The sequence below is a fragment of the Colias eurytheme genome, chromosome 24 (genome assembly GCF_061535395.1).
Source record: "Colias eurytheme isolate Ceu_HAF_F1 chromosome 24, ilColEury1 Martin Lab GWU primary, whole genome shotgun sequence".
NCBI classification, from domain to species: Eukaryota; Metazoa; Arthropoda; class Insecta; order Lepidoptera; family Pieridae; genus Colias; species Colias eurytheme.
In genome coordinates, this window is record NC_143003.1 from 726374 (window position 1) to 747254 (window position 20881).

A 20881-nucleotide genomic window follows, 5' to 3' on the forward strand; every position below is an offset into this window, starting at 1 on the left:
TATGCGTTATGTTAATTTGTATTGTTTAGTTGTCATTGCGTAACTGTTTGTGTTTATTCGGGTCAACAACTTGGGGTTAATGTTTCAATTTCGGAAGTCGTTTTTGGGTAGTAAGGGATACCCTGACTTTAAGAGCCGTGAGCCGAGCCGAAAGGTGAGCCGAAAAATGCCCGGAAAAAATTTTTGAAACTGAAAACCGAGAAATAATAAAATGGTTAAAGATACTTTCTCACAACCATTCAATCGTCACAAAGGATGTTTCTGTCTTATAAATTACTAGCGGTCCGCCCCGGCTTCGCCCGTAGTACCTACATGTTTAAACTATCCTATCTCTCAAGTTGGATCGAACTGCTGCACATGGTGTGCGAATTTTATTATAATTGGTTAAGTGGTTTAGGAGTCCATTGAGGACAAACATTGTGACACGACATTTATATATACATACTAGCGGTCCGCCCCGGCTTCGCCCGTGGTACATAATATTTAAGTTTTCTCTACATAAGAACCATCCTCGTACTTCAAGGAATATAATAAAAAAAGAAGTATCGAAATCGGTTCAGCCGTTCTCGAGTTATGCGCTTACCAACACATTTTGCGATTCATTTTTATATATAAGACTAGCGGTCCGCCCCGGCTTCGCCCGTGGTACATATTTACGTTTTCTCTACATAAGAACCATTCTCGTACTTCAAGGAATATAATAAAAAAAGAATTATCGAAATCGGTTCAGCCGTTCTCGAGTCATGCGCTTACCAACACATTTTGCGATTCATTTTTATATATGTACTAGCGGTCCGCCCCGGCTTCGCCCGTGGTACATAATATTTACGTTTTTTCTACATAAGAACCATCCTCGTACTTCAAGGAATATAATAAAAAAAGAATTATCGAAATCGGTTGAGCCGTTCTCGAGTTATGCGCTTACCAACACATTTTGCGATTCATTTTTATATATAAGATAAGAGATAAGATTAAGATAGTTAATGTTTCGACTTTCGATATGTTTTTGTTAATTAATATTTTTTTAATGATAATAAAAGCTTACAAAATCACGTGAAACAGTATTTTTGAACCTCTTAAGTCTAACTGATTAATTATTATCAATATTTACATGTAAAATTAATTTTATTATTATGTTGATTATAATCTTCGTTATAGAAGTCCATTTAAAGCATAAATTATTCACATCACGTCTTATCCTCCAAATTATTAACACAGTTTATTAAATTTTATAATCAACTAGCGGTCCGCCCCGGCTTCGCCCGTGATACATGTTTACGTTTTCTCTACATAAGAACCATCCTCGTACTTCAAGGAATATAATAAAAAAAGAATTATCGAAATCGGTTCAGCCGTTCTCGAGTTATGCGCTTACCAACACATTTTGCGATTCATTTTTATATATAAGAAGATTGTTTTAGTATATTAGGTCGGTATAAATTAATTTGTTATTTTTTATTCTCTTACCAAAGTTGCAATAACTCTCCCCTTAATATCTATAGATACTAATATTATGAAGCTGAAGAGTTTGTTTGTTTGTGGAACGCGCTAATCTCGGGAACTACCTACTCGTCCGATTTGAAAAATTCTTTCAGTGTTAGATAGCTCATTTATCTAGGAAGGCTATATATCATCACGCTACGACCAACAGGAGTGGAGCCACGGGGGTGAAACCGCGCGGAGCAGCTAGTATAATATCTTTCTTATATATAAAATTCTCGTGTCACAATGTTAGTCTGCATACTCCTCCGAAACGGGTGGACCGATTCTCATGAAATTTTCTGTGCATATCGGGTAAGTCTGAGAATCGGCCAACATCTATTTTTCATATGTACCACGGGCGAAGCCGGGGCGGACCGCTAGTAATATAATTATAAAAATGAAACCCGCTTTCCTTGGCATCACGCGTGAGCGGGTGGACCAATTTCGATCATTCTTTTTTTGTAATATTCCTTGAAGTACGAGGATGGTTCTTAATTCTTATGGAAAGAAAACATAAACATAGACCACGGGCGAAGCCAAGGCAGAGCGCTAGTTAATTATAATTTTCAATACACCCAGTATTATTAAAGCAATGTAGTTACTAATTGTATTGAATTTGAACATAAATTAATTATAATGCCAAGTTAAATCGTATAAATTTTAACCTCAATTCGCGCTATTCCAGAATTTCAGAACTATGAACTCTTCGAATATTTTTATCATTTCTGTATCTTGTATTACGATTTTGTAATTATTATTGTCTTAATATTAGATTAAATTATTCCATTTTGATTGTCTTATTAGATTGTATTCCGTTATTTAATTAACCAATAATCTATGTAATAAAGTTGTTAAATAAATAAATATTTTATTCAGCAACGTAGTTGATCACATTTCGCATCTATGTACAAATAAATATTCTGTTAATAAAAAGTTAAATCTCGTAAAATATACAATATCTGAAACTTTTAGCGAAATAACAGATAGCCTATATTAAAGATACCATGACGCCTTTATTGCAAATATGAAAACGGCAAAACATTAATAAAAATAAATAATTTGGAAAATCCAAAAGTGCACGCCTCATAATTTTTTTTTAATAAATATTTATTAATTATTATTTTTGTTTTATTTAATAACAATTAAACCACATCGAATCAGACCCTGAAAAATGAAAGGGTTCTATTCCTGAGCATTCTCAAGCGTAAGAGAAAAAAAAAGACTCGATTAGTAAAGTATTTCGGTCGCTATCGTGTTAACAAGAAAAAGGATCCGCACATACAGACACACGGACGTCCAAGACAGAACTTTTTTAAACTGTTTTTTAACTAGTTTAAATAACAAAAATGACATCAAAAATATCATGAACGTTAAAAATAGTGTTTTTTCTTAATATGTGTGTGTATGTATTATCTTACAAGTGCAATGTATGATACATAAAGACATTTTAAGTTTGAAAAATCAGATGTTTTGCGCGAAGTGACAGTAGTACCCACCTCAACGCTTTGCTTATGAGGCGTGCAATATACATTTTTCATATTCATTTCCACATGCTATAATATTTATTTTATCATGATTAATCTTTAAGTTTATATACAGCTATTAGATTTAGGTACCATATAAAAACATTTAAACCTATCCGTAACACGTGAAACAAATACGTATATAATACAAGTTGCAAGTTTCGTTTAACTCCACGTACTTTTGAACGTATAAAAGCCAATACAAACTCAGGCTTCACATCCTAACAGAAAGGCAACTCTAATCATACAAACAAAAACCATTGTTCCATTTACATAATGAGCTTCCTGGCGTTATCCAAAACTCCATTGCTTTATTAGACAGCGAGTACAACCCCCGTTAACTACGTCAGAACACAGCTACAGTTAAAACTCACAAGCTCTAAGAATACACCCATTACTGTAATAGTGCAACCATCGAGCAATAAACATGCAAATACAGCAATCAAGAGGCGAAAATCGTCGAAAATTATTCACGTAAACTCCGAAATCCCTTAAGACGACGGTCTCGAACCCGGGGATGACGCTTAACGGGTGGTGTATGCAAATCGGTTTGTCCTCACACGGCTTACAGCCACACATCACTAATCCCCGAGTTAACTCAACTATTGTCTCCGTTACTCTAAGATATGGCCCGACCGTTTGCATATTGGCATAATGTTCAATGCGCCGAGTTATGACAGTATCGATAATAATTTGCGGCGACGGGTGTCCGGCTAGTGATGCGACTCGATATCGATAATGATCGGATTGTAATGCAAACTAATCGAGATACATAAATCATCGATACATAGAACATAAAAGAGACGGCGCCAGACGCTACATACAATTTAAACATACATTGATCATTAATTCATCACATAGAAAACACTTGAAATGCTATGCGTTCGCCCGCTCTAGCAGCATACAAAGCAACTGAAAACATCCTAGAACTATTCCTTTATATGTTACGTGAATTTCAACTTTTTAATATTATTGAGCTATGCAACAAAGCTGACTTTTTATTTCAAAAACAGCTTAAGATATAAAACGCTTTAAATAATTTAAACGATCCACAAGTAATTTATTTGAAAAGACAAACATATTATAACAGAAATATTTCAGATATCTTCATCCTGAAATATTTTATATACGTTTTTAAGTACAGTAATGTCGAAATTTTTGTCGCCGTCGTAATATATCTTATAGGCTTATCGAAATGCTTGAATTATTTTTACGAAAGTATTTTCGGTAACTATGAGAGATGCGCATTGCAGTCTCTATTATGAAAATTAGACTGCCACTAGAAATAAAGAAAGTCACGTCCTCCCAACTTAAGTGCCTTCGTTCAATGGTCCGACCGGAGTCATTAGGAAAGAAGTAATTAAAGGCCCGATTAAAAAGAAAAAACCTGTACTCGCAGACGCGGCGTGGCTGCTAGTAAACATGGCATAATCAAAAAATGTTGCAAGTGTTGAAGTATAAACAAGATAGTGTTTGGCAAGGCTGCAAGGCGCTCCCGATTACACTTCCATCATTCCGCCGGTTCATTCAATATTTTTTTTACTAAACACTGTAATTTCTTGGCTCGAACGCATCCGTTTACATGCCAAACAATAAATTTATTAGCCGGAGGAGTGGCAACACTGAACGTCACTCATCGATACGTCATCGATTGCGTGGAATTTTCGACATTTTGAAAATCGATTTCGGCGTACGATGCGATCTGCAGCGGCTTACATAACGCGCCGTCAAGGTGACTCGCCCGTAGCCACTACTCCGATCTATTTTCAGTCGAATTTCATAAATACACCGTGACAGCCCATCTCTCCTCTCCCGCGTCCGCCGCCATGCCTGGGCGGCCATCTTGCGTCTTGCGTAATTACAAAAGTTCTGGTGTCACACAGAAATACCGCACCATCGGGCGTCCTTGCTAATTTTAAAGTCCTTTCCTAAAGTTAAGCGTTTATGAGGTAATAGAGGTTGTGACGTAGTTCTGGCAATCTGCCGGACGCCGTACGCGGTCGAACGAAGAAAAATGGTCGAGACGGCGTGTGGGGTTATATTTAGAAGTGTCCCAACGTTTCGGGAGACGAGCGAAATCGACTCGAATCGTTACCGGGGACGAGTCTACGCTGATAATGTCCGGGTGCGGGGAACGATCGGAAAACTAATCGTATATTACTACGCGTGTATGGACAGCAGATGCGCTAACCAAAATTGCGGCCCGGAGCCTACCATCAATATTCTCGACCTAATTGAATATTATTCGGCAATTTGTGTTGCTGAAAATCTGGCTGCGAGTATGCGGTGTCCATATATCGTCTGGGAACGGTGTTAATGTTTTCTATGGGCATGACACGATGCGATGCAGTTGCAGAACTAAATTTAGCCGAGCGGTTTTAGCTCTGGGCCGCGTTTGCGCAACGCCTCGGCGCTGCGAGCGAGACGGCGAATTCTATTATCGGAAAAATGGTAAATCACTTGAGAAATAATGTCGTTTTGATGCTTTTGATGAGCTGACGCCGTTGACAGTGAGGGTGTAGGGAATAATCCGATTTAATATACGATTACACGACACAATGAGGACAAAGAGGCGCTATCAAAACTGAATAGTCATAAACAAAGATGGAGACATCTTGAACAGAAATATCTGATGTTATATTATGAAATGGGACAATTTACAGCTCTCTTGCAGTTTATGCAAACTGTCAGAAATACGAAGAGTTATTTAAATCGTTAATAATAACGTCTATAGTAAATAATTATAACCTTAAAAATTATGATCCATTTAAGATGCAAAGATAACTAGAATAACCCAAACTTCTTGATAAAAAAGAAAGAGTACGTAAAGTACTTCGGAAGTAAAATCCTCTAAATATTCTTGCAATTATTTCAATACTATTTGTAAATTAATAAAATCATTATATACCGATACATTTAGGACGATGGAACAATAAACGTATCATGAATGTGCATAAGCCCGCTTTACGTCGACGACTAATATTAGAAATCTATTTAAGGTGCGACTTAAATAAATATGGCAATTATCTCAAAGATATAACAGAAACCCTTGAATTGAAATTATGTCTGTAGCCACCCGTTAAGCTTGCTGAGTTCGTAAGGGGTTTTTCTCTGTATTGATAAAGCAGTAGTGTTGATAATCATTCATCTTTCTCAATTTTCTTTGTAATTTTCATTCGCTGTTTATTGACAGAAAATGGTAAATATTATTTTGAAAGATAAATCATTACATTATCTTTTGAGCTGTTTTTATAAGTAACTAAACCCAAACATTTATTCAATTTGACTTCTTTTAGATGCACTTTTGAATCATCTAACATATTTTTAACATTTACCTCCGATTCGGAAAGAAGTATGTGCAGAAGAACCGGTAAGCGATTTCATAATTGCTCTTTTAACTAAAATTTAGAATTGAATTCGAAGGCTCTTCTATCAAACTATACAATGATAAGCAATTTAAACTTTTAGAGGCAAATATTACTTTCGCAATTATAATATTCTTTTAGTTTCTCCTACAAGACTACGAAATAAAGGACATCGTTTATAATTGTCGGCCAAAAACTAAACATAAATCAATGAAATTTATAATTTTTATACACATTTTAAACATTCTTAAAAAAAGCAAACACGCCCATAAAGGGTCCTTAACCTAGTCTAGACTTCCCTTTGTTCTTACGACCTATACTCGGACCTATATATTTCTTCAAAGCATTTTATCATCTTTATACAACTTAGTCATCCCACTTCTGTGCTAATTATGAAACTACATGTAAACTACATGTATGTTTCGTATAAAACTGCTGGTCCCATTTTGAAAATAATTTGTACATACATTTACTTACTTTTGACCACCTACAATCTACATACATGATATAAATAGTAAAAGTTATTATTTGTGTTTGTTACTCAGTTACCCAGAAAAGGTGAACCGACTTGTAAAACGTTCGCAAAATATAATATAATAGAGCTTTTCTATCCACATGTTTCAAGCAAAGCTTGTTTTAGCTTGCAACTTTAAAGCTTATACTTTATTTCAACAGACGTTAATGTTAAAACTGTCATGAAGATTCAAAAGTGCTTGTAGAAGAAGTCTTATTGAATAAATAAATGTTTGAGTTTGAATTAATTCACTTAAAAATAGTTTATCGTAACAAAGAACATAAAACAGTTACCCACCCACAAACTGACCCACCTGTGAAATTAAAAATATCCCCAGCGAAATAATTTAAACGACTCAATATTTTATATAAAGTATAAGTGATAATGGAAACTTGCAGCGAACAGATATCGCTATATCAGCGGAATGTCACGGACAGACAGAACCGATTTTATATATATATTTGGTAACGAAATTCCTTTTGATATCTCCTTATAGTTGCAATGTTTTGATATTTTGAAATCTGTGATAACAAATAGGATAGTGAGATATTTTATTAAGATTAGAAGCTTGTTTCGGTTATCTACGCAAAAACTAGCAGCATCAAGTCTCTTTATAATATCAAATATGAAGCATTATAATATGTACCCTACTGGTGAAAAAATGTTTAAAACGGAGACGATATGCGTAATTCTTTCATAGGCAATAACATAGAGCTTACTTCGTAGAGACAAGCAAAAAAATCCTTTTTTGAAATATCAGTGAAGATTTTTTGACTAGAAAATAAAACTAACACTAAGCAAAATAAGGTAGTTTTAGAGAGATATTTTAGTTGTAACAAGATTTGCATCAGAATTGTCTATGAAATAAACAAACGAAAATCCGCATTCGACAACCTAGTAATGAATAAAAACACCATAAGTAAGTCCGCGTCTTGAAATCTTATGTGCCTAAGAAATATTGAATAAGTTTGTTTAAAATTGATTATTTTCGTATAATTTCCTAAAAGAGAGATAACTTCTGTATTTTGTAGTAATACTTCATTTAATCGTATAAAACAATGTCTGTCTAGGACGATTTATAACACAAGAACGGCTGTACCGATTTCTATGATTTGTTGACTTTGTCTCCGTCCGAAATAGCTGAATCACCATTAAAACATTAGAAAAATTCACGAAAATGACATAGAAAATTTATGAGACTACAATACCGAGCTATCTTCTATCTGAACTAATATTAAAGAGATGAAAAACATTATATTTTGTTTGTTACGACACAAATAAAAACTATTTGATCGATTTTTTAAATTAATTCATCATGAGAGAGCCGATCTTTGCGGAATACCATAGATTTCCTCTTTTACCGATTTTTTTGCGAAATCTTGAACAACATGCTAGTATATTATCTTCATAAAGCTTATTAAGTTTTTGTTTATTATATTCGTCCTTTCTATTTATTATATTATTTGCCATTATCTTCATCTATATCAATTTAAAAATACTACGGAAGACAAAATATAGAGATGGGAGCTTACGAAAACAATATGGCCGTTAAGCTTGCAGCATTTGGGATTATTCCGCAAATTGATACTGATTCTTTAAGACAATAATATTGTATATTGGAACCTGAAAATTGTCCCCTGCCTTCCTCGGCCCCCTGCCCCCAGGAAAGAAACAGAGGCATTTAAAATTACGGACTTAAAAAGAAAACATAATATACAAAATTTTACAACTTCAATTTTAAATATATATCAGCGATTCTTATTTAAACTACCTTTTATTTATAAAAGATAATATTTTAAAAGCGTTTGCTGTAAATTTCCATCAAAGGTACCCTACGTGTGATTTAATTGATACAGAAAATTCATAGATGCAAGAATTATAATTTCAGTATTATAATTTCACAAGATCGACAAAAAAGTGGGATAATCATGAAAAAGTTCACCAAAAAAAATCTATAAAACACTCCAAAAAGCCTTGATTCTAACTGAAAAAAAAAACAATGACGTAACAAAACTGCGAGTGCATACGCGAATCTCTTATAACAATCGTATAAAAAGTATCCTATAAGATCCAATATTCGGACGAAATCTCTTGAATATAGATCAGGCGCACTAACTGAATACAAATCCGATGTATTTTGAGGTTATCTGCGCTGTTATACCGTGGAAATTGGTTTCAACCTATAATTATACTTTACTGGTATCCGTTTACGTTGTAATCTAACCATTTTTTAAGAAAACTAAAAAACTGAAACTGATTAGATAGGTAAATGTAAAGTAACGATTTATATTATTCACAAGAAACGTGACTGTTGTTAAGTAAATGTTGTCACGCGGAATTCAAGAGCTTTTAAATTTTTTTTACAGGTAGGACAAAACGGACCTATTCTTATGAATATTGAAGACATGTTAATAGTTTTAATAACATTGTAAAAGTAATGTTAACATTTAGATACGGTTATAAGATAAATCTACTTGAATCTATTATTTAAATATATCCTTTTACCGTAGAAATAGCCTTGCTACACCGTAGACATGCTACGAGCTTCTAATTGGACATGAACTGTCATAAAAATATAGATTTATGTATTTATGACGGTATCTTAGCGCGAATTCCTCGAGAATTTCTTAAAGAACTTGTATAAAATTAGCTTCAAAGACGTGCTTTACTATATTACGATATTCTTTAATGACGTTATACATATAAAGTCTTGCTAGTGGCTGCAGCGTAAACCGCGTCGTTGTTTTCTACATCCCTTATTTTTACAAAAGTTAATTTGAAGGTCGACAAAAATCTGGTCTCAAATTACACGGCAGTTTTATAAAAATTCCAACTGAATTATTTCTTATATCACGATTCATTATCGATTGCGCTTCTAGAAGTCTAGTTCATAGAATAAAATATGTTTCGAGTTCTTCGCGTAGCGTGTAGACTATATATTCGACTTTTTTACACTAGCCTATTTAATCATTTAATAAAATTTCCTTCCCCATTCAGTAACAATATTACAAGGTTTCTCTCTGAGCTGCTCTTCTTCTTCATTACAGATTTTCTCTTAGTCTGAGTATATTTTTTTAATGACCCAATTATAATCCTAAACATATCCTCTTCTTAGACTATATGAGTATACCTACTTTACGTTAGGTCTCAAATATATTCCTTAATTAGTAGATAACTCCGTGTATGCAATACGAGAAACTATACTTTATTACTATCCCAATTATCATTCTAAATTCTTAACCACTGTAAGAAGTGCCATGTCCAAACACTTTTCCAATGTAGAGACCACATAATGGTTCTTAATCCGACCCTTTAAGCAGCCGTCACATAAATGATCACTTTATTTACAATTACACAGGTGATCAGCTCGTAATCACTCGACGAAAGCATTGTCCACACTTAGTCACACGCACGTGACCAGTCGTTTGCCAATTCCTGTAATCCCCTCCCACGGGATATATTTCTGTGTTAGTAAAGGAGAATTTAAATTTTTTATTAATGTTTATGGGTTAATATCTGTATCAAGGAATAGATAGAGGTTACAGTGTACTTGTACATTTTAAGGTCAGTTAATGTTCAGTAAGTTTTAGGAATCTACTAAAAACTGGCGTATTACAACAGCCTTATTGCATCCCAATGATTTTTACAATTAATCTTCCACTAATTCTACTCCTGGGTAGTAGCACTATTCTAGATACACATTTGCAACACGTATCATATGAAATAAGTCAACTGATTCAACCTAACCTTGGCTTAACTCGTTCACAAGCCTTCACTTTTCGAACTTTTCCATTCATTATTCAATGTACTAGCAATATGGATGTTCATACATACTCAATAGAAAACTAAAGAGCACACGCAACAACGTGCAAAAATCCAACGCAAAAATATAAATTGTTCATGTAATAAACACGTGGCATTGGTTGTGCCAACTCGCGTCTGTCACTCCAAACTGATCCTTGACAATGACGGGCAACGCAGTGAACTTGAAAAGTTATCGTTTAACGATATGTGGCAATTGTTAAGGTATAAGTACTGTATTGGGTATGAAGAAGACAATTTTATACCTGTTTTGATACCATTCGATTTCAGCTGCAGGTTTGAAACACCTTTTGAAAATGGGCCTCTATACAATATTATTGAAATAATTCTAACGTCTTTTGCATGGTATTCCGTATAATTTTGCAAGTTACTGATATAAATTAAATACACAAAATACTTTAAAAATGTATCTATCGAATTGTCATGCGTTACCATTATGTCCTCTGTCAGTATTATATCCCGCGTGGGAATGTGATGGCACTAGACGATCTCTATAGCTCTGTCATTTTTCCACATCCTATTAATATTATGTGAAAGTTTGTATGGATGTTTGTTACTCTTTCACGCAAAAACTACTAAACCGATTACAATGAATTTTAGCACACATATAGAGGGTAACTTGGATTAACACATAGGATAGGTTTTATCCCGGAAATCCCACGGGAACGGGAACTATGCGGGTTTATCTTTGAAAATGCGGGCGAAGCCGCGGGCGGAAAGCTAGTAGGTAATAATACTGCTTATATCATCATCATCCCCTTGCGGTGATGGTGAATTTGAAGATTGCTTTACAGCTGAACATTGGTCGTATAGTATCTATTACGTCAACTATTTTAGACCTTGTATTCTCATCAGTATCGGAGAATACAGGAAAAATCGTTAAAATAACGACTTCATTAGAGATTTTAAGGTTACTAACATATTCCCGAATTCAGAACCCATATAGCATTGAAAATCTTACTTTTCTACCTTTACTTTTCTCTGTTCGTCTTCTGTTACCTACATTAAAAACCTCGCAATCATACTTAAGTTTATACTTCTGAGTTCTATAACGTCGATGTTTTGTTATGTGATAACTTTCTCGCGTCTGACCCAATTTGAGTATAAACATGTATATCGCCAAAGTACAGAACAAATTAAAGACTTCTAAATGACTTCAGAAGAGAAATAGATGTTTGAAATTGTTGAAAGTATGAAAAAGCTCTTCTTCAACTCCAACAAGCATATTACTAATTCCGATTACTTTTTCTAGAGAAAGATTTTAATATTTCGTGATTATACAATATTAATATCTAATCGAATATGTTTTCCTATAAAATCGATAGCTAATGTAAATTTTATTATGTGATTTATATTAACATAAATTATATAAGAATTAAATAACATAAGAATTAAAAAAAACCTATAGTTCCTTCTGATACGTGGGATAACAAATTATCCGATATCGTTAATTTAACATGAAACTAATGAAAAATAATCTATGAAATATGACGATTGAAAAGGCTTCTAAAATAAGTCTAATTCAATTTACGCTTGCTATTTTCAACAGTTTACGTGAATAACTAGAAGAACTAGAACAAACATATAAGAAGAATTCTATAAGAAGTCTAATTGAATAAATAAATGTTTGAGTTTGAGTTTGAGTTTAACGTTGAAAGGTTAACATAAATTCATTCCCTTTAACAGTTAGCCGTAGTTATCTTAGTGGACTCGTTAGAGCATGTCAAGTGTCCTCATCGCCTCTGTATCGATCTTCGTTCATTAGATTAATTAGCAAAGTAACACTTTTTTATGTGTCTACGATAATGTGTCTACGATAATAATAGGTGGGTACTTCATTGGAATCCTAACATGTTAATAGGTCTGATAATGAACTAGGCATATCTTGGAAAAGTCTTTAATTTTTGGAAAAATAACGAATATCCTTTTAGTGAACTGATCGTTCAATGCATATCAGCTTGTTTGCTATAATAATCGACTAATCCATACTAATATTATAAATGCGAAAGTAACTCTGTCTGTCTGTCTGTTACTCAATCACGCCTAAACTACTGAACCAATTTGCATGAAATTTGGTATGGAGATATTTTGATACCCGAGAAAGGACATAGGCTACTTTTTATTGCGAAATATATACCACGGGCGAAGCCGGGGCGGACCGCTAGTGAAATATATACGTACCTATAATGCAAGTAAATCCATACCTTACAATTAGCCACTTGGTCATATTTTATATGCAAATAGACCAGAACATACATACATAAGTAAAAACATCGAGACTCAATTTTTACAGCGACAACTGTCCGAAACGAAGCAATTCCACCATTACCCAACTCCCAAAACTAAGTATCATTAAACCACAGCGCAGTCTAAAAAAGTAAATGCAATCAAAACTGGCAAGTCTTAATTGTTGGAAATAAACGTTAAACTGGCGAGCGTAACAGATAGGAATACTAGACGGTTGCCAAGTCCAAACGGACCCTAGAAATGTAACCTTGTATCTAAGCCTTTTTTCCCGGCTCGTTTAGCGCACAGATTAAAAAATAACATATGAATAATTTTGGCGCGAATAATTCGACACCATACGTGACCACAGATAATTTAATTTTGTATTTGTATATATTGCACGCCTCATAAGCGAAGCGTTGAGGTGGGTACTACTGTCACTTCGCGCAAAACATCTGATTTTTCAAACTTAAAATGTCTTTATGTATCATACATTGCACTTGTAAGATAATACATACACACACATATTAAGAAAAAACACTATTTTTAACGTTCATGATATTTTTGATGTCATTTTTGTTATTTAAACTAGTTAAAAAACAGTTTAAAAAAGTTCTGTCTTGGACGTCCGTGTGTCTGTATGTGCGGATCCTTTTTCTTGTTAACACGATAGCGACCGAAATACTTTACTAATCGAGTCTTTTTTTTCTCTTACGCTTGAGTATGCTCAGGAATAGAACCCTTTCATTTTTCAGGGTCTGATTCGATGTGGTTTAATTGTTATTAAATAAACAAAAATAATAATTAATAAATATTTATTAAAAAAAAATTATGAGGCGTGCACTTTTGGATTGTCCAAATTATTTTGTAATTGACTGACCGCTTGGCTTGGTTGGTAGTGGCCCTGCCTTCCAAGTTAAAGGTCGTGGGTTCGATTTCCACACGGGGCAAATATTTGTGTGATGAACATAGATGTTTGCTCTGTGTCTGGGCGTTAATTATCTATATAAGTGTTTATTTAAAATTATATATATGTATGTTTATCAGCCATCTGGTTTCCATAACACAAGCGAAAGCTTAGTATGGGAAAAGATCGTGACGTGTGTGAAAATTGTCCTGAATTATTATATTGTATTACTAGCGGTCCGCCCCGGCTTCGCCCGTGGTACATATGAAAAATAGATGTTGGCCGATTCTCAGACTTACCCGATATGCACAGAAAATTTCATGAGAATCGGTCCACCGGTTTCGGAGGAGTATGCAGACTAACATTGTGACAAGAGAATTTTATATATAAGACTAGCGGTCCGCCCCGGCTTCGCCCGTGGTACATATGAAAAATAGATGTTGGCCGATTCTCAGACTTACCCGATATGCACAGAAAATTTCATGAGAATCGGTCCACCCGTTTCGGAGGAGTATGCAGACTAACATTGTGACACGAGAATTTTATATATGTATAAGATATAAGAAGATTATCTGTGGCAGCTTATTGTTACGTTCAATATATACGCTATGGATGGAACATGAACAACATTTATTTAATTCGGTTTACGATCTATTGTTTTATGGGCAATAATATAATCCAAATACTCCTATAAATCAGTAAGTACTGGAGCTGATTAAAGAAACTTTGAAGGAATACGATTTGCAGTCTATGAATAGATACACTACTGAAATATCATCGCAATCGTTCTATTAAAAATTGGTAATGAAATTATAATCACATTTGTTTATTATTATGTTTCATATTTTCTTTAAATTAAAAACCGCAAAAATTCTACGCTAATTGTCATCTATTATGTCTTATTTATCTGTTAATTATACTTAAAAATTCCAATAAAAATCGAATAACCCTTTGATAAATAGAATACAAGAGAAATGAGTGTATCCCATTTTTCGCACACAAAGCACAGAGCGAGCGTGACTCTGAATGTCATTGTATCATAATAGTCTCTATGAATTAATTACGCATGTGGTTTAATTTTTATGGGACAATAGTATTAATATTATTAATTCGAAAGTTTAGTTTGATATGAAAATATAACAATTACTGAACGGTTTTGGCTGCCAATTTTTATTAACGCGAGAGAAACTGCACGAGCTCACGAGTGGTATATAAATTACATTTTTTTTTTAAATTATATAACATTATCATTTAAAGATGCTGTTATACACATAAATTTATTATTGAAACCATCATCAGCATTTCTTTCGATTCTTCGATCACATCCAAAATCTAAGTTCGTTCAAAAATTATTGACCACTTTTACATTTAATATTTTCTTAAATTTTATAAGTTTCATTGGAGATAGGTAATATTAACTGTCAGCTTTCTATTAGATAAAAAACTGTGATAACAATAAACGCACGCATATTTCAATCGACATATAGATAGAACAGAAATCCGCCCGCCCTACGCTCAAAAGCTTACCAATAAAAATGTACGAAGTTATACCATTACTAGATAAAAATGTAGATAATATTCACTTACCTGAAACGTAGCAGAACCTAGAACTAGGATTAATCTTATATATATAAAAATGAATCGCAAATGTGTTGGTAAGCGCATATAACTCGAGAACGGCTGAACCGATTTCGATAATTCTTTTTATATTATATTCCTTGAAGTACGAGGATGGTTCTTATGTAGAGAAAACGTAAACATGTACCACGGGCGAAGCCGGGGCGGACCGCTAGTACAACTTACATTTACATAAGTTAACTAGAATTTAAGTTAAAAATCACGTGATATATACGACATTCGTGTCCGTGTTTTTGTCATTTTTCATTACTAAAACGTCTTCATTATACATTGCTAAGATAATGCGTACAAATATTATAATGTACCTGATGTGTTTTAGTTACTTTATGAAATCCAGAAATCATTTTCAATATTTCCTGCTATTGAAATCAACATTTAAATAGCCATTTAGCGTGAAATACACTTTTAATATCCAGATTAAGACGCTCTCAATATCTGAACAAAACAACTTACGATAACTATTAAAAAATAACTTCGTTAATCAAAACCTAATGGACCAATAACCAATCATGAAATTCTCAATCCTCTAATGGACTCTGCTTTGCCTTTAGATTCGTAAAAATAAAGATAAAAGGGAACGTGCATCATTCTTGCTGTAGGGTAGTGCAGGATTCATGCACACTTACAGTATCATAAAAGATCGAACACAGATTAAAAATTAAAAAGTATATCTCATCTGCAGTCGAACTTTACAAAATTAAAAATAAAAACAGAAGTTTTGATTTTGGAACTGTCTGAATCTTAGCGCCTTTTTCATTTATCGAATTGTCACTGCATGTTTTTTTTATTTCATGTATTTTTTTTTTCGATGGGCATAGATTCGAAAAATTCCAAAACCGGAACTAACATACAGATTATATTAACATTAACAGTTAGTGAAAACATCCAAACACCGAATAGTGGCAAGAAAAGGTGATAGAAAAAGAGAAAATAAAAACACCAGAGGGGGTAGGGGGGGAAAACATCGAATTTCGTAAACACCGATGCGACGCGATGCCGCTTTTCGCCGGCCGGGTATTTTTAGGCGGTTTCTAAATTATTATAAACCAATTGTTCAATTTTAGTGTTAAACGAAACTAAGGTTTTACTTATGAATGCTTAAAGTATCGAATATGAAACCGATTCAAATCCCTGTTCGTCTTAAACCTACTAAAAATAACGTTGCAACACTACTTTTAAAGAGATATGTTTCGAAATATCGACAATTTCTTTTTCAATCTTCTTTCCCGGCGTGGAAGTTTATTTAATAAATATCTTGTCTATTTTATTATTCCGGTTGTTACAAAATGTTCGACGAAAGAAAATGCGATTTAGCATATGCCAGCTTATTGACTCCAATTGCTAGCTACGGACCAGTCAGCCATGGAGACAGTAAGCACTTTCTAAGAAATGTTTAGAAAATATTCGATGTTTGTAGTTCTATTTTGTAGTCACAGCTTGAATTTGTTAAAATAAGGCAATGTTTAACTTATTTAGAAAAGATTTTTATCTTATTTTACGTGAAAGGGGAGCTTTTTAAAATAGGTACATATATCATTCAATTGGTATAATAATGTCTTTTTGGTTTTGTTTTTGTTCATAAATGAATGTGTTCATTAGGTTTTAAATCGTTTTGATATTTTTGTTAATAGGGTGGCTTAGTATTCATGATATTTTATTAAATATTATCTTTATATCGGCTGTTTTTTATGTTTAAATTATTAAACTTAATTCAATGTTTGGAAAGTTACAAAAATTTATAATATTAATGTAAGTAGATGATTTTATTTCGTATTTTATTTAACTACAAAACAATTTTACATCAATTTTATAGATAAGTATGCTTTGGGTCTGTAATTAATTGTAGAATTAATTCTTTTTTAAAGTTACCATAGTAATAAAAGCTTTGATTAGTTTTAGATATATTCATTTTAATAATTTCTATAAGTCACGCATTTAAACATTATTATATTATTCAATAACATTCATACAGTCATTATTATCTATGTTTCAAATAAGTTTTATAATAGATAATTATTCTGTATCCAAAAAATAAATAGATTTGAACAGAAAAATTTTAACTGAAGTTACGTACCTACCTATGTTTATTCATCAAATTGAGTTTTATGTAAAAAAAACGGTCAAGAAGCACGTGTTTCATTCAGTACACTTACTACAGTATATTTCCATCTCTGTCACTTAAATCAATATATTATAACTATTCCAATAAAATATGTTATCTGTATTATTATTAATCTGTAACGCGTATATAATCTACATACAATATTGGCGCAATGTATACTGTGTAGTGTGTATAATCTTGGTGGAAGCTTGAAACTTTCAGACGACTGCAGTGCGTTGCCGTAGTACTGCACCGCTTACTCATATATCTTTACTGATAATATATTGATCGAAAAAACATATTAAAACGTTTATTTTTTTATTGAAATGCATTAAAAATGGTTGTGTAAGTATTGCATTGTGGTATAAGTTTGAATTATAGGTCTTATGTAGCTAGTAATAGAAAACTCTATTATATTTTTCTGTTTTTAATCATAATAATGCGATTCATCTATACTTATTTGTTCCACAATGTATTTGGATATATAATTGTCAAAAAGTATTTAGTTTTTCCGAAAATGTGCTATATTACAACATTTTTGCATCAGTTTTTTTGTTTAGGCATTGAATTAAACTACTTATTAATTAAAATATTGATGATTATTAGATTTAAATGCATATCTAAGATTCAATTTAACGTTTTATAACACATTGCACAATTATAAAACCACAGAAAACAATCTTCAATTTAAAAGCTCAACGTGAAAGCTCTCAAATCATTGATAGTTAGATTTAAATAAGATTTTTACTTTAATTAGATTTATTTATTGTTTTATAAGATGTACATGCAGATGTACACATAAAGAATTAAATTAGTAATGTACAAAACATTTCGTATTTCGTCGGTTCGGGAGATTTATCATACTATTACTAAAGTAACATTTTGTACCAAAAATATACTGCACCCACAATGTAACACTCACAATATACTAGCACTGGCCTAAATGACGATCAAAAGAAATATTCGTATTCAGCCAAAAATAAAATTTTAGTAGTCATTTATGTCTTGGAAGAAATGCGACTCATTTGCAGAGCTTTTACGGCAAAAACTTTAAAACCACGACTATCATTTTACGCTCCCATTGGTTCCCTTTTAAAACCGTTTACACCGCGTTGTTTTCGCGTTTATTTAAAGCTCAAAAAAGCGATCGACACGTTTCTGTGACAAATTTATGTAACACTCATCTTATAAACAAGATAAATCAGGCTTATATTTCGGGCTGGCGTTGCGGCGCCCTCTTTACCCTACCTTATTGATCTGTTTACAAACTTACACATAACACTATTTTTTGACACGTGGTGCCTACCACTGAACACAAATTTTTACCGGAAAATACCCGGACGGTCGCGGCAAACAAGCGTTACAGCCCACAACATCTGTTAATATGATCATTGTTAATTACATATGGATTTTTGTTGTTAATATATTGTAGCAACCTGTCCCGAGGAGGGCGCTTGAAGGTAGGTTGCAACGTCGTCCACCATGCAGGCTCGCGGAAGGTCGGGTAGGAACATAATACGTTAGATGGCGCGCATCACGCGTGCGAGCTCCGCGGCGCGCCGCGTCCGACTGACGACTGGACTCTCCCGCCGCGCCCTCACACCCCTTACTACACAGGGCTGTAAGCTTTTCCGATTTTTCCCGCATTGCACGCACTAGTGTGCGCCTCTGGTGTTGTTTGCCCTATTATTTTTTATTTGCTTTTGATATTTATTTTAAATTGTACAAAATGGTCTAAGCTCTACATTTGCTCTACTTGACAATTCTATAGGTAATGAAGTGCTATATAGTAGTGTAAAACATTTTTATAGAACAATTTTGTTAATTAACTTATGCCCGTTATCAAATTAGCATTTACAACATGATTATAACATTTTATATACTTAATATTAATTATGTATAGTAAATAGTTTTATTTATACCGTAGTCCGTAGTGTCGTATTATGATGTATAAATACATACATATTTTTAAACAAATCAGTTTACACTTTACAATAATTAATTTACAGCTGCCGAAAATCATTTAGTATTCCATCTTTTTTTTGTATACTGTTGTTGATGTAACTAAGTATATTGTTGTACTAATATTATTTTGTTATAAAATCATTTATGTAACAATATATTAGGTCACTATCATAACTACTCAGTACACGTCTTGGAAATACTACAAACAAAAAAGTACAAAACAATTAGTATTAATTAATTAATTGACTAAATAATCACGCCAGATTTTCCGGCTCATCAACCCTAGCGAGCACGTTGTAATGCATTCGCGGTGCTCGCTGCGTCTCGGCGCCGCTCGGTCCGGATCGGTACGCGTTCGGCGTCACTCGGAAAGCTCTTTCATTTCCTACTCTGTGACGTATCTATTTTACAAATTCAAAACAACTTATACTCTATGCTACGCATATAAGTTCCAATTTGGAATACTTTCCCGCTCCTCAAGTATTGTATTCGACTTTTGAAATATCCTAATTTATCGAACTTCCATTTGAATATTGTAGTTCCTATTTCGACGTGGTAAGGTTCTGTATGCGTGTGTGCGTTTACAGCTGACTCGTCATAAATGTGTGCGTAAAAACACATCTTGGGCGGAACGGCGTAGATTTGGGCGCATTTTTTCGACGGTTTTCTTTGGCATGTTTAAGAATCTTCTATATTATATTCAGTTAGTGGACACTATTCTTTTTTAATGTTTATATTATATTATATTATATTATATACTTTATATTATATCCTTTGTTTACTATTGTTGTGCAAAAATATATCAGAGTTAATAAGCTATATATAATATATTGCTCTATATATATTTTTTTATTTTGCCATGAAAAATTGCTATCGGAGTAAGAGCATTTGCTATTGCACGCCTCATAAGCGAAGCGTTGAGGTGGGTACTACTGTCACTTCGCGCAAAACATCTGATTTTTCAAACTTAAAATGTCTTTATGTATCATACATTGCACTTGTAAGATAATACATACACACACATATTAAGAAAAAACACTATTTTTAACGTTCATGATATTTTTGATGTCATTTTTGTTATTTAAACTAGTTAAAAAACAGTTTAAAAAAGTTCTGTCTTGGACGTCCGTGTGTCTGTATGTGCGGATCCTTTTTCTTGTTAACACGATAGCGACCGAAATACTTTACTAATCGAGTCTTTTTTTTTCTCTTACGCTTGAGTATGCTCAGGAATAGAACCCTTTCATTTTTCAGGGTCTGATTCGATGTGGTTTAATTGTTATTAAATAAACAAAAATAATAATTAATAAATATTTATTAAAAAAAAATTATGAGGCG

General features: G+C 33.2%; 1 protein-coding gene across 7 annotated transcripts in view; it reads right to left on the bottom strand.

Moving 5' to 3' along the window:
• The window catches only part of NfI (Nuclear factor I), a 56841-nt gene extending 37693 nt beyond the window's left edge, over positions 1 to 19148 (bottom strand). For all 7 annotated transcript variants that reach the window (XM_090115723.1, XM_090115722.1, XM_090115721.1 and 4 more), the window contains exon 1: positions 19015 to 19148. In XM_090115723.1, coding sequence (XP_089971849.1) covers positions 19015 to 19092 — 78 coding nt within the window. In that variant the 5' untranslated portion in view covers positions 19093 to 19148. The remainder of the gene's footprint in view (positions 1 to 19014) is intronic.
• Positions 19149 to 20881: the final 1733 nt, after the last annotated feature.